Source organism: Heptranchias perlo, chromosome 14 (genome assembly GCF_035084215.1).
Source record: "Heptranchias perlo isolate sHepPer1 chromosome 14, sHepPer1.hap1, whole genome shotgun sequence".
NCBI classification, from domain to species: Eukaryota; Metazoa; Chordata; class Chondrichthyes; order Hexanchiformes; family Hexanchidae; genus Heptranchias; species Heptranchias perlo.
Window position 1 is genome coordinate 65951274 of NC_090338.1, and position 15508 is coordinate 65966781.

At 44.4% G+C, this 15508-nt stretch overlaps 1 protein-coding gene across 1 annotated transcript in view; it reads left to right on the top strand.

Moving 5' to 3' along the window:
• The first annotated feature begins 10583 nt into the window (after positions 1-10583).
• The window catches only part of LOC137332187 (matrix metalloproteinase-21-like), a 41953-nt gene continuing 37028 nt past the window's right edge, over positions 10584-15508 (top strand). Inside the window, exons 1-2 of the mRNA XM_067995887.1 lie at positions 10584-10785; positions 14207-14906. Of these exons, the coding sequence (XP_067851988.1) occupies positions 10627-10785; positions 14207-14906 (859 nt within the window). The 5' untranslated portion in view covers positions 10584-10626. The remainder of the gene's footprint in view (positions 10786-14206; positions 14907-15508) is intronic.

Consider the following 15508-nt stretch of genomic DNA (forward strand, 5'->3'; position numbering starts at 1 on the left):
ATGACGCAGCCCTTAAAGAACTGCTGCACTTTTTGTTCCCCACCCCACATAAAAACATGCAAGGAGCATAATTAAATTATTAAATTGAGCTGATGATGTGCAATCCATCAGGGTTAGATCACTTTACACCCAACGCGGGTATGGCTGTGAGTACCAGGAGTATGGGCCATTTTATAACCCAATCGTGGAATCAGACCTCATATATGATATCAATACTAAATTTGGCTTTCACCAGTTGAAAAACTATGTACCCTTGTGCTTCTGTCATGGCTTAACTTCAAGCAGTGTTCTGCATTTATTTCTTTGTATCCAATTTCTAATGCAATGTGGACTGAGTGTAGAATTAAAGAACATGAATATAAAATGGACAAGTGATGCTCTGGGCTTATTGTTTTGCACTCCAGCACAAATCAAATTCTCTGGACAATTTTTTGCTTTTGACAATTACCAGGGAGCCCCTTAATGAAGTTACTGTCACACTGTAAATGTCTCTGGATGCACCCTCTTGACATGCCAGCTAATCTATGTACATTGTTAAACGTTTTGTGCCCTGTTTCTATATGAATTAAATATTGCCGTGTTTCCCCAGCATTGCTCATGATTTGTGCTAATCATGTGACATTGCGCTCCAATCAGATTTGTACAATCAGCATAAAGGGCAGCCAAATTTTATTTACTTTTACTGTATAAACATACTTTTACTGTACAAACATACAAAATATCTATCTATCTATTCATCTATCTATCTATCATCTATCTATCAACTATCTATCCATCTATCTATCTATCATAGATAAAGGGGAACCAGTGGACGCAGTGTATTTGGACTTCCAGAAGGCATTCGACAAGGTGCCACATAAAAGATTATTGCTCAAGATAAAGAATCACTGGATTGGGGGTAATATTCTGGCATGGGTGGAGGATTGGTTATCTAACAGGAAGCAGAGAGTTGGGATAAATGGTTCATTCTCGGACTGGCAACCTGTAGCCAGTGTTGTTCCGCAGGGGTCGGTGCTGGGTCCCCAACTCTTTACAATCTATATTAACGATTTGGAGGAGGGGACCGGGTGTAACATATCAAAGTTTGCAGATGATACAAAGATGGGAGGGAAAGTGGAGAGTGAGGAGGACATAAAAAACCTACAGGGGGATATAGACAGGCTGGGTGAGTGGGCGGAGATTTGGCAGATGCAATACAATATTGGAAAATGTGAGGTTATGCACTATGGCAGGAAAAATCGGAGAGCAACTTATTATCTTAATGGCGAGAAACTGGAAAGTACTGCAGTACAAAGGGATCTGGGGGTCCTAGTGCAAGAAAATCAAAAAGTTAGTTTGCAGGTGCAGCAGGTGATCAAGAAGGCCAACGGAATGATGGCTTTTATTGCTCGGGGGATAGAATATAAAAACAGGGAGGTATTGCTGCAGTTATATGAGGTATTGGTGAGACCGCACCTGGAATACTGCATACAGTTTTGGTCTCCATACTTAAGAAAAGACATACTTGCTCTCGAGGCAGTACAAAGAAGGTTCACTCGGTTAATCCCGGGGATGAGGGGGTGGACATATGAGGAGAGGTTGAGTAGATTGGGACTCTACTCATTGGAGTTCAGAAGAATGAGAGGCGATCTTATTGAAACATATAAGATTGTGAAGGGGCTTGATCGGGTGGATGCGGTAAGGATGTTCCCAAGGATGGGTGAAACTAGAACTAGGGGGCATAATCTTAGAATAAGGGGCTGCTCTTTCAAAACTGAGATGAGGAGAAACTTCTTCACTCAGAGGGTGGTAGGTCTGTGGAATTTGCTGCCCCAGGAAGCTGTGGAAGCTACATCATTAAATAAATTTAAAACAGAAATAGACAGTTTCCTAGAAGTAAAGGGAATTAGGGGTTACGGGGAGCGGGCAGGAAATTGGACATGAATTTAGATTTGAGGTTAGGATCAGATCAGCCATGATCTTATTGAATGGCAGAGCAGGCTCGAGGGGCCGATTGGCCTACTCCTGCTCCTATTTCTTTTGTTCTTATGTTCTTATGTTCTTATCTATCTATCTCTATCTATCCATCTATCATCCATCTATCTATCTATCATCTATCTATCTCTATCTATCCATCTATCATCTATCTATCACCTATCTATCTATCTATCTATCTATCTATCCATCCATCTATCTATCTATCATCTATCTATCACCTATCTATCTATCTCTAGCTAACCATCTATCTATCTATCCATCTATCTAGGTTTTGAGACATGGCATCACACTTAAAGCATCACATTTGATCAGACATGAAAATGTTTGTGTCACTCTTAAAATATATATATATTAAAAAAAGAAAGAAAACCAGCCATTTTCTGCCGGTTTTTTTCTGACCTGGATTTAAAGCAACTGCCAATCTACGGAGAAACAATGTCCCTCTCATTGACTGCAAGACGTGCCCAATTCCAGCAATTAGACCTTAAAGGACTAGGCCAAATACACACAGCTCCACCTTCGCAACAGAATAATACATTGCGTGTTACGGTGTCCATGTCCTGATGAAACAACTTCAACCAACTGACTGGGAGCAATGCCATGGGAGATGTGCTAATACTTTAAAGAAAAAAAGTTTTCTTTGCAAATAATCTACAGTGAAAACATGAGCATACTGCAAAATACAAAAATAATTCAGCTCACAGAAGGACAAGTATAGATAAAGGCTATTCAGCACCTATTGGTGTTCCAAGGTGTCATCCTTGGCTCAGTGGTAGCACCCTCCCCTCTGTAGAGGGAGAGTTGTGGGTTCAAGCCCCATTCCAGAGAGTTGAGAATGTAAACTCTGCTGTCAATTCCAGTGCAGTACTGAGGGAGCGCTGTCGGAGGTGCCGTCTTTTGGATAGAGCTTAAAAGAAGGCCCCATCCAATCTCTCAGGACGCCGTAAAAGATCCTGCGGCACTATTCGAGGAAGAGCAGGGGAGTTCTCCTGGTGTCCTGGCCAATATTTGTCCCTCAACCAACATCACTAAAACAGATGATCTGGTCTGTTTGTGGGACCTTACTGTGCACAAGTTTGGCTCTTGTGTTTCCTACATTACAACAATGACTACACTTCATTGGCTGTGAAGCGCTTTGGGGCGTTCCGAGGTCGTGAAAGGCACTATATAAATGCAAGTTCTTTCTTTCACTAAAGTAGCCTTACTGCACAGCGCCACCTGGAGACTGTACGCATTACTGATCTTAACTTCGTCCTTTTGTGACTAAAAATATAAATGTAAAATTGATTTCTTTGGTTTTTCTGCAATGTGGAATTAACATGTAAGTGGGACAAAGGGTGTCACATAGAGGGTATTTGTATCTCATAATCTTAACTCACACTATTATCCAAGGACCTCACAATATGGCTCCCTCCCCTGACCCACTTTGTAAACTGTAATAAAAAGCTAAATAATAACTCCTTTGTTTTTAAATATTGACGAATTAAAAGGAATTAGATTACACACACGAGTCTTCAAAATAAGAATTATTGTTCATGCATTGGTGTGCTGATATGGAGAGTCATGGAGTGGAAGCATGCAGGTTATGCTCCCAATCTGGTAGAGTTCATGATCTTAGCCACACCGTGCAGACCTCACCGAAGCAGACAGCTGATCTTGGAGTGTCAGCATGGCTCCATCAGTCGCACTTTTGCCTCTGAGTTCGAGGGTCTGGGTCTTGGGCTCTCCAATATGGTGCTGAGGGAGCACTGCATTGCGTGATGTGCCATCTCTTTGATGACATTTTAAATCAAGGCCCGTTCTACCTCTTCATGATGCTATTTGAAAAAGAGCAGGGAATTCCGGTGGTGTCCCGGCCATTTCCACGTGAACTGGTCATATATCCCATCATTGTTTTGGGACTTGACTGTATGCAAAATGGCTGCTGCCTTTGCCTACGTAACGACAGTGACTGCACTTCTAAGTAATTCATTGGATGTGAAGCAGACTGAGACATTTCTGAGAGATGGGATAATGTGCTACCTAAACACAAGCCTTTCTTTCAGCTGCCTACCTGTTTTCAGTAGGTAGCTGCATGGGGCAGAGGCTGAGCAGATCCCAAGCTCACCCAAGTTCACACACTTTTCAGATGGGGCCACTGGATAGGGAAAAGGAGTAGGAATCCTGGCCTGTTTTCCCTCCTCAGCCCAGGAACGCTCAAGTAGAGTCCCAACTGCTTCCTTGCTAAGCTCAGCTATCTGAGCATAGAAGTCAGGAATTGAATCTGGAACCTTCCAGGTCTGTATACTTCAGTTAGGTGTCAGCTGTAGCTCACTGGTAGCATTCTCACCTCTGAGTCAGCAGGTTGTGGGTTCAACTTCCACTGCAGAGACTTGAGCATATAATCTAGGCCCGCACTTCAGTGCAGTATTGAGGAACTGATGCACTGACAGAGGTGCCGTCTTTCAGATGATATGTTAAACCGAAGCCCCCTCTGCCTTCTGACGTGGACGCAAAAGATCCCATGGCACTATTCGAAGAAGAGCAGGAGAGTTCTCCCCGGCGTCCTGGTCAATATTTATCCCTCAACCAACATCACAGAAACAGATTATCTGGTCATATCTCAATGCTGTTTGTGGGACCTTGCTGAGCACAAATTGGCTGCTGCATTTCCTACATTACAACAATGACTACACTTACTTCATTGGCTGTAAAGCGCTTTGCAATGTCCTGAAGTCATGAAAGGCAGTATATAAAGGCAAGTTCTTTCTTTCTTTCCCACAATACATGGTGCACTTACCAACGGAACTGTTGTGGATGCACCTGACTGTTTGCATTGTGAAAGAATGTCATTGCATTCGCTTCGCAGCATTGACACTGAACGGCAGCAGACTGAATGCGCTTTTAAGAACCCAGGAATGACTTTTTTTTTTAAATGACTTTGCGTGTTGCAAGTAGACAAACTAGTGTGCACTGAAAAAGTAGGAGAAACTGCAGCCCTGGCCGAGTTTGAACAAGTGAAACAGGAATTGTGTGTCTGTGTAGCTGATGATGTACAAGCAACAAACTATGTGCCGTGATGATGGATAGGATCAGGGTTGCTGATTGACTTGGTTTGGAATGTGAAAATTAAATTGGCTTAACTTTACTGATGAGGTACAAGTCATAAGTTGTATATTGGGGTGAGTTTTACACTGTCTCTGGACGCGTTATACTGACAGACTTTATCTCAGGCTAAAACTATTAAATCAAATTTATTATGAGAAAGAAAGATATTCAGAAGCGATTTAAGTCAACCAACAAAAATGACACTGTACTTAACTTTAATTGGTACATTAAACTGTTTTCTGAGATCAACCTATCAAATCACTTTGATGTTCAGAATGCATTATACTAAATGTGCTGTAGGTGCCATGGAGTCCTTTTTTGCCACAGAGACTTGCATGTGTACTTTCCAAATGAATTAAAGCAATGCCCTGTCATATTTATTCTCAGCTTGGGAGGGAGCTCAATGAAGAGCTCTCAATCAAGCCAGATTTCAATGATACAAGGGCTGTCCCTCAGATACCTGATTCAAGCAGATTTTCACACCTCCAGACAAAGCAAATCTCCCATAACGAGCAAGGGTTGCTAACTGACAACCATCGCAGTGAATGGTTTCCAACAAGGAGCCCCACCCGTTGGGAGTATATTTCAGGAAATGACAGTTGTGCTCCCATGATTTTCCATCCATTGTTTTTTTTTATAGATTGGAGAGAACTTTCTGGAGGGCATGCACACCATTTCCTGACTGCACACTCCCAGTAGGCGAGGCTCCCCTTCGTAAGTATGTGCTCATAGAATCCATGAACTGTCTGGGGAGCTCACCTTTGAAATGCCAAACAAGGGCCTTCTTTATCTGCTAATTCTACCAAGCCCATTCCCTTGACTGTGGTTTTACTAGATAGTAATAAGGGACGATAGTAATCTTGTTCATCCATTCACGCACATTATTCTCAACAGCTGGGTCAACACCTGAGTGGGCTTTGCATCTTCTAACATTTGACGGGCATCGCAAACAACTAGGTCCTAGGCAATCACTTTGTGGCTGATAGGAAACTACTGCTGGGGCCACCGGCCTCAGGACCTTCTGGCTGCTGTGGGAGACCAGCACCGGATTCATCCTCAGCTTCTGACGTCTCTGCCTGTCACTGATGACAGTGTGATTGACAAATATGCCAGGACCATTGTCAGTGCCTCACGATTGCTTCCTACAAACAACCAGTGCCTGCTCAATTTCCTATTTATAATTAGAGCTTCTGGTTTATAATATCTCCCTGGCTTGGTGTCAAATTTTCGGTGTCAATTTTAGGTTCCTAAGAAGCATCTTGGGACATTTTACTACATTAAAGACTCTATATAAACACAAGTTGTTGTTGTTATTGTTTAAACTGAAAAACGCTATTAAACAGTACCAGGGTGAAAATTCTCAGACTGTTATCTTATGACATAAACACAGGAGAAAATCCTGACTTCTGCAGCCTGGGATAAAATAGTCTTTTCAAATGACCATCCATGCTCCTTTGAGAGATTGTAAAAGCTCCTGGTACGTTTGATTATTTTCTGTAGTGGAATTAATGATTTGAGCAATGCAAAATTTCTGAATGGTTCATAACAACATAAGAACATAAGAAATAGGAGCAGGAGTAGGCCATATGGCCCCTCGAGCCTGCTCCGTCATGGCTGATCTTCGACCTCAAGTCCATTTTCCCGCCTGATCCCCATATCCCGTGATTACCTTAGATTCCAAAAATCTATCGGTCTCAGCTTTGAATATACTCAGCTACTGAGCATCCACAGCCCTCTGGGGAAGAGAATTCCAAAGATTCACAACCCTCAATCGAATGATACAGCACAGAAGGAGGCCATTCGGCCCATCCTGCCTGTGCCAGGTTAATTGATACCATTATTAATGTAGGTTGCTTCAGTTTTAGCTTTGTTATGTCAATTCAGTTCTCTTCTACTGCTAGGCTTAGTAACTCATCCAAGTCATTCTTTGATGTCAATATTCAATGTTTAAAGAAAAAAAATAGAACCTGCTGGAAAAAATGAAAAGGATGTTGAAGTTGACCCCAATTTTTTTAAACTTACTGACTTTTAAAACAGGCCCTGTTGATGAAGTTCCTGACATACTGTGGACAACTGCATGCATGTTGCTATAAACAATGCAAAATTAACTTTATGTAATTTTGAATCAATTGCTGTTCAATAACAAGGACTGCAGATTTAGGACTATGAAATCAGTACAGTGTCTCTAATGAAAATTTTTGCTACATATAGAATAGTTTGACTCAATGCAGCATTATTTTCACACAAACATCACTACTGTGTGTCATTTCAAACTGTATTATTAGTTTTGGTTCAATATTAAGAAAGAACTTGCATTTATATAGTACCTTTCACAACCTGAGAATAGCCCAAAGCACTTCACAGTCATTGAAGTACTTCTGAAGTGTAATCACTGTTGTAATGTAGGGAAACACAGCAGCAAATTTGCACACAGGAAGGTCTCACAAACAGCAGTGAGATAAACGATCAGATAATCTATTTTTTTTGGCAGTGTTGGTTGAGGGATAAATGACAACCAGTCCACCAGGAGAAGCAGTTCTTCTTTGAACAGTGCCATGAGATCTTTTACATCCTCCTGAAAGGGCAGATGGGGCCACAGTTTAACATCTCATCCTAAAGGTGGCACCTCCGACAGCACAGCACTCCCTCAGTACTGCACTGAAATGTCAGCCTAGATTATGCGCTCAAGTCTTTGGAGTGGGGCTTGACCTTCTAACTCAGAGGCGAGAGTGCTACTACTGAGCCACGGCTGACAGCTTAAGAGTAAGATATAGTAGAAGATATGATGATGAGAAATATAACTTAGTTAGATTTTCTGATCAGTTACACCCGATAATGGGACATGCAAGCTGGGCAGGATCCATTAAGTTGGATATAAATCCATTTAGCAACTCCGTTGAATTTTCCCGCAGGCTGTTTGGAATGCCATGAGAAACTGCAAGGGTTCCACTGGATGTATGCAAATTACCTCATTCGGAAAGTCTAGCCCTAAATTTTAAACAAAAATAAATGCAGTTGGATGAACCTCTAAGTGAAGATGAATCAATTCTTAGCATTATGGAGCAGCAAGCAGATAAAATATTATTTTACAAAAATCATGTGAGGGTGTATGATTTTGAAACTTAATACTGTGAATCCAGTACATGTACGGATAAATATCAGCAGGTAGATGTGGAGTGCAAAAAGAGTAAGAGAAATTCAACAAGGTTCGTCCACCTGGTATTCTAACTATCCCAGCCTGGATTTCAATGCTCCGAAAGTCTGCATTTCTTCTTCCCCATACAGACAAAAAGTAAAAGAAAACTTCAAATGCAGGGAATCTGAACTAGAAACAGGGACAAATGGAACTGCACAGCAGGCCAGTGGTTTGCCGCCTGGTCTGCTGTTGTATCTCTAGCAGTGTCTCTCTTTAAGTCTCTGCTTCCCAGCTTGGCAGATTACTGCAGGCATACGTCCCCCTCTTGTATAAAGGAGTTCCGTTTGAAGTCTGATCAAAATATATTTTACACTAGTGGTTTCTGCGTGTGTTTGTGGAGGGGTCTCCCAGCACCTATTGATGCGGCCCTGGGGAAACTCCACAAATAACGACACCTTCCCAGGGAATCTCGAGATATATTGGCTGGGAACTTTCTCCGGGGCTTCACCTATTCCACCACCGTAACTTTGGCGAAAGTACAGAGGCCGATGTTCCTTTCTGTTAATAATCAATTTGCCGGAATTTGCTGAAAAAATAACGGCGTGTGAACAATGCGTCTTGTTATTAATGTGCAAATCGGCTGGAAACTTGTGGTGAGGAAGAGATACCCCGTGAATTGTGATTCGCCACAAGTTGCTGGACGATTTGTGCCGCTCTGCCGTTAGCGTCACGAAAACGGCATCTCGCCCTTAACCTCACCGTGAGTTTCGTGAAGTTGCTGCATTTGCACATTAATTGCCCATTAAACTCGCCACAGACAGTTAAGTCTAGTAATTAACAACGTAAATATCCTTTTAATGACGTGATCATTGTTAATGACTGCTAATCAACCTCTCTGGCCCAGAAAGTGAACAATTAAAAGTGTGGAGTCTCATTCCTCCAGGTAGTGAATTGTTGTTGGAGGTTTCAAAAATGTCAAATTTTACAATTTTTTTTTCTTACTTTTCCTTTCTGTCTCTATTTTCTCTCTCTCTTAATCCATTCTTTCTTTCCCTCCCTTTATTTCTCATTCGGTATCTGATTTGACTTTAATTCATCCTCCTTCTCAGTCCCTCCTCTGTTTATTTCTCTATCCTTTAATCTCATTGATTAAAGAGATAGACTGTTGGTCCCGTCATTCACCAAGGTCCCTGGCACCCCGTTTCCCTGCCGCTACATTATCAGCTCGCACATCCAGCAACTTCCAGGCCAAATAAATTTTGAGCTGAAGGGTGCAGGATAAAGTCTAACTAACCAGGCAAACCGCGAGATGCCCCACTCCAGCAAATTCCGGCCCAATGAGTATTAAATGACTTTGATTTCAAAGAATGTTAATCTTTTCTTCGTGTAATTCTCTGATGTAACCTTGCAGGTTATTGAATTACATTCCAAAGATTAAAATACAATCGGGCGCAAACCTTAACACTCCCTTTCCATATAAATCGGAATCAGTCCTGGAACCGCAGTGCTAGAAACAAATTGGGATTTATAGTGTTCTAAACAGCGCTATTTAAGTTTTAAACATTGTCGCTGTTTTAAAGGCGGGAAGGGATTGACTCCAATTCACGCAGGAAGCTGACACTGTTATCCAGTCCTGCACCAAGTCCCACTCACCGGCCTCTCCGACTCCTCGCCTTTCAACGAAATCCTTCTCCTCATCTTCAAATCCCTGCACATCCTCGCCGCTCCCTACCTTTGCAACCTCCTCCAGTCCTATGTCTCAGCTTGTTCTCTTCCCTCCTGCCCTTTTGTCCCACCATCGATGGCACGGTCTACAGCAACGTCACCTCCCCCCTCCCCTCCACCCCATCTCACGCTCCGGTGGTCTCTTCCTAAACCCCTTTACTTTATTACCTCTTCTTTTTTCCTTCAGCAACCTGCTTTAACTCATCTTCTGATTCCTGTTCAGCTCCAAACCCCTCCCCCACCTATAAAGCCCCCTCCCGCGAGCCATTCACTCGATAAAAGGTTCCATACAAGTGCACAATATTGTGGTTGATGCTGGATATTTAATTACGCCATCTTGTGGCGCTGGGATACTGGTGTTTGCACATTATATATAATTTTTAAAAATCCAATTGCAATTTGCTGGATTTCAACAGAAAGAATTAAAACAAAAAAAGTCCTTGGAAAAAATAGGTGTTGTGTTTCTTCTTTTTAGAAAGGGCGAGGGAGGATTCCCTTTAAAGGTTTTTTTTTTCAGCCTGTGAGTTTTAACCGTCCCCGCCTCTGTCTGTCCAGGACTGTGGGCGTGCTCTGACTGAAAGTCACTGTTAGGGAGGGAAGGAGGGAGGGTGAAATCATTCTTAAAAAGTCAGCCTGCAGAACAGCTGCCAGCAGAACGTCTCCACGAGTCGCAGGCACAGAGAGTGCTCGCAGCCAGAAGGATGCAGCTGCCCACCTCCCTGACGCTCGCCGCCGCCTTGTTTTGCTCCACTGCGCCGATCCCCGGCGGAGGGGAGCCGGTCTTCAAGAAAAGGGATCACTCTGACACGCAGCGTAACGGACACCGTGCTCCCCACGTCCTCACCGTCCAAACAGCAGAGGTGAGAGAGCAGAGACCACTCCTCCCGACCCTGATTTATACGGGGGGGTGACTAGGGTGGGAAGAGCCTAAATTCTGATCCTCCGTTTAAATTGTATTGTCGGCTTCGAAGCTGAGGCTGCAAGGTCCTAAATCTGCAGGTCCGAAACTTGTCCTTTTGATTTTATTTTTGTTGTTACTTGCTGCCACCCTATTTTGACTGAGTCGGTCGGGAATTGCATTGCCCTATTTCCAGCATTTCTGTGTGTAGATTTTTTAAAATTTAGATGTAGGATGCTGGGGTTGTGAGCAACTGCCACTGGGGATGACATTATTCTGCGTTTGGTGAGAAGTCAAAACAGTGCTCAGGATGTCCCCGTGAGGCACCTGTTGCGATCTGACTGTAACGAGTGGTGCGACACAAGAGATCTTCCTACCATGTTTACGGTGTTGCTGACCCTTAGTGACTCTCACCCCACAGTTTATTTTTGATCTCGTACGCTCTGTAAGTGAAATATGTCTATGCACATTTCAGAGTAACAATCCCTTTAATTTAAAAGGACGTTAGACTTTAATGCAAGCTCCCACATCCCCCCCCCACCGAACCCCCAACCGCAGTTTTCTCCCCCGAAGACATTGACTCCTACCGGGGTGTGGTTCCATAGGCACCGGCATCCCTCTTAGAACCGAGATTAGGAGAAATTTCTTCACTCAGAGGGTGGTGAACCTGTGGAATTCTCTACCACAGAAGGCAGTGGAGGCCAAGTCATTAGATGTATTCAAGAAGGAGATAGATATATTTCTTAATGCTAAAGGGATCAAGGGATATGGGGAAAAAGCGGGAACGGGGTACTGAGTTAGACGATCAGCCATGATCATTTTGAATGGGGGAGCAGGCCCAAAGGGCCGAATGGCCTACTCTTGCTCCTATTTTCTATGTTTCTATGTAAGTCCATTGCCAAATTGGCCATTGGCCAAACCCAATCCTGTCTTCACCCAACCTCCATGGACACGTAATTTCGGCTAGAAATCACCAGCTGGCAATCGGGAACGTGAACCCCAGCTGATTTTTCCATCCCTCCGTCTAACGGTGGCTCTTCCAAGCCTCCCGGCCAAGAGCGACTAATTGAGCATAGACTGGCAATCAGTCCTGAGACCTTCCACGGATGGATCAACCATGCACTTGTTTTACCAGCTGGGCCACAGAGGGAGCTTAGCATCTGTTTCCCCATTCTGTACCTAACGTATATTTTTTCTGACTCAAACAACTTATACTCCCGTTACTTTGGGAACATCTGGGATGGCCTTTATCCTGAAGGTGATGACTCATGCTGGGTTATTTTACCACAGGGGCACTGGCATGGCCATTCTTTATGGTCAAGCCTAGACAGTGAGCATCGACAGTGGGAACCTGGCAACCAATGTGTGCACTTTGTAGCAGAGGTCAATGGATGACTATCAGGGGCAGCAGCCTGGCAAATTCTGTCCCCCCACCACATAGCCTAGGAACACTGAGCCCGACTGTATTGCTCTGCCACCCCCCACCCCATCCCAGCTGACAACAACTAACTCAGCAAACATCATAGGAACATAGGAACGGGAGGAGGCCATTCAGCCCCTCGAGCTTGCTCTGCCATTCAATTAGATTATGGCTGATCTGCACCTCAACTCCATTTACCCAACTTTGCTCCATATCCCTTAATACCTTTACCTAACAAAAATCTATCGATCTCAGTCTTGAAAGTTCCAACTGTCCCCCAACATCCACAGCCTATTGCGGAGAGAGTTCCAGATTTCCACTACCCTTTGTGTGAAAAACTGCCTCCTGATTTCACTCCTAAAAGACCTGACTTTAATTTTAAGATAATCTCCCCTTGTTCTTGATTCCCCCATCAGAATAAATGGTCCCTCCATACAGTTTCTACCCTAGTGAATCCTTTTAACATTTTAAACACCTCAATTAGATTTCCCCTTAATCTTCTATACTTAAAGGAATACAAGCCAAATTTGTGCAACCTGTCCTCATAATTTAACCCTTTAAGCCCCAGCAACATCCTAATGAATCTGAGCTGCACCTCCACCAAGGCCAATATATCCTTCCTGAGGTGTGATGCCCAAAACTGAACCCAGTACTCTGGGTAGGGTCCAATCAGGCAATGAACCTGGGATCTTCCTGAGCTGTATGGCTCAGTACCACCTTAGATGAGGCATTTACCCCAATAAACCGATGGTGAAGCCCAAGAATTGATCTTTGAAGTTACGTAATAGCTCCAGTAACATTGACATGTTGTAGAATTTTCAAAGGTGAAAAAAGGAGTTAACACTGTTACATAGTTACTGAGTATTATGCTGCCTTTTTAAGCAAACTTTTATACTTGTCAAATGAGGGATATTAGTGAAAGGTAATGGAATACTCCCGCCCTTAGTTACAGCATTAATCTCTCCCATGTCAGGTATAATAGTTAGCTGCAGAGTCAAGCCTCCTCTACTCTGTTGTGTAGCCTCTGATCAAAATCAATTGTTGCTCATTCACCTTCAGAAAAAGTATAGGTTTGGGACTAGGACTGGAGGTTAAGGGGATATGGAAGGACTGTGATGGTCCCTGGAACACAGTGACTCCTGTGCTGCTGGGACAAGGGATAGGGATGGTAGAGGGAGATATGTCCAATGAGAGTAGCAGAAATCTGGAATTCTTTCCCCCAAAAGGCTGTGGATGCTGGGGGACAATTGAAGCTTTCAAGACTGAGAATGTTAGATTTTTGTTGGGTAAAGGTATCAAGGGATATGGAGCTAAGGCGGGGAAATGGAATTGAGGTACGGGTCAGCCATGATCGAATTGAATGGTGGAGCAGGCCCGAGCGGCTGAACGGTCTCTCCTGTTCCTATGCGGTCACCGGGCCAAGATTGAATAGTGGACATGTTGAGGATGAATCAATGTTTAAGAATTTTGCTGGATGAGCCTCCCTGAGAATCTCCTTTGAGAATCAGGGAGCATTATCCAACAGTTTCCTTAGGAGATGAAATGGACTATGTAAAGGCCACATGATCGAGGAAAGGATGAGGCCTGATGGGAAGCTTGGCCCTATCTTACGCGCTCAACGTGTAACGTCTTCTGTTTGCCACAGCAAAAGAAAGCAAAGAACTTGCACTTAAATAGAACCTTGTCACGTCCCTCAGAAACGTCCCAAAGTGATTCCTGGGTAATTAGCGCCCTTGGCACTGAGCTTCGCATGACTGGAGCACATGCTGGGAATTCGGGTGCGAAGGTCAATGTGTCCCATGCCACGCAGACTAGGATGCCGGCAGCAGAATTCTGGTTGAGTTTATTTCTGAAATGGTATCATCGTCATTTCCATTAGTTTCTAAGGTAATTTTTTAATTAAAAAACAAACTACCACCTAAAGAGAGCTAAGGGTTATTTATTGTTAAAACATCCCCCGCAGGAATATTTGAAAAAATTTGGCTGGGGCGAGCCGATCGACTGGGAACGTCAAGTGTCCGGGAACGACTCCGCTCCACAAGAGGAAAACCCAGCCCCCAGAGATGTGCCTCAGATCATGACTGAAGGACTTTCCGGAGGCTCGGTCGCAAAGGACAGTCCGAAGGAGCCCACAGAAAACCCATCTTATCTTCAGAACCTCAAGGAGTTCCAGAAAGCCAATGGGTTGAGTCCCACCGGCGTGCTCGACAACGCCACCCTGGACGTAATGAACCGGCCTCGTTGCGGCGTGCCCGATAAGACGCAGCTGGGGAACGGCTCCCTCGCCAACGCGACGGCACGCAATGAGTCAGGCAACATGTCCGCTGATGACACCGGGAGCGGCTCGAATTCCGCCCGCTCTGCCGCGGAGCCAAAATCCACCCGCAGGAAGCGTTTCCTTGCCACTCTGGTGGAGCACGCCAGAAAGAAGCGAGACAGCCTGGACGCCCTCGGAGGAGCTGCCAGCAGCCTGGGCTTCTCGAAGAGAAAGCTGAAGTGGCGCCTGATGGATGAAGGCTACACCATCCAAATGAGCATCGAGCAGCAGCAAAATATCCTGAGACTGGCCTTCCGGATGTGGAGTGAGGTGACCCCGCTGGAATTCGAGGAGGACTCAGTTTCTCTTCCGGCTGACATTGACATCAAGCTGGGCTTTGGAACAGGTAAAACTAAACAGGCACACACACACACACACACACACACACACACACACACACACATTCGCGCACATGGCCTTGTAAATGATAAAGAGTGTCCTGGATTTAATCTCTGATCTGAGTTGTCTGCTCTCAGCCTCGGGCAGTTACATGGGATCTGCAAGCGGTGTCAGCATCCCTGGGCTGGGGAGTGAGGGGGAAACAGAAAAATCAGCCAGGCTCCCCCCTCCTCAACATTATGCAGCAAATGGGTGTGGGCCTTGGTTGAGTAGAGAAGTGGGCTGGGCAGTGAGGCTTGTACCACCTGCCCGCTGACCCTTATCGTCTGGGCTCACGTGCGAACAATGACCACTTGGGCACAGTACTGGAGGGCAGCGGGCACTCGCAGTATTTGCACCCGAGTGTGAATTGCCATCAGGAGAGGAGAGTGGGGGCGGGTACAATAACAGGAGAATACCCCTCACCGTACAACTTAACCCAATCATAACGCCCCATAAATGGAACCACTGATCTACAGTGACTGAATAAATCAAATTATGTTTTCATTAGATGGAAATTCCAGGATTTCTTCCATTTTATCATGGAAACCGAAATCCAATGGGTTTGCC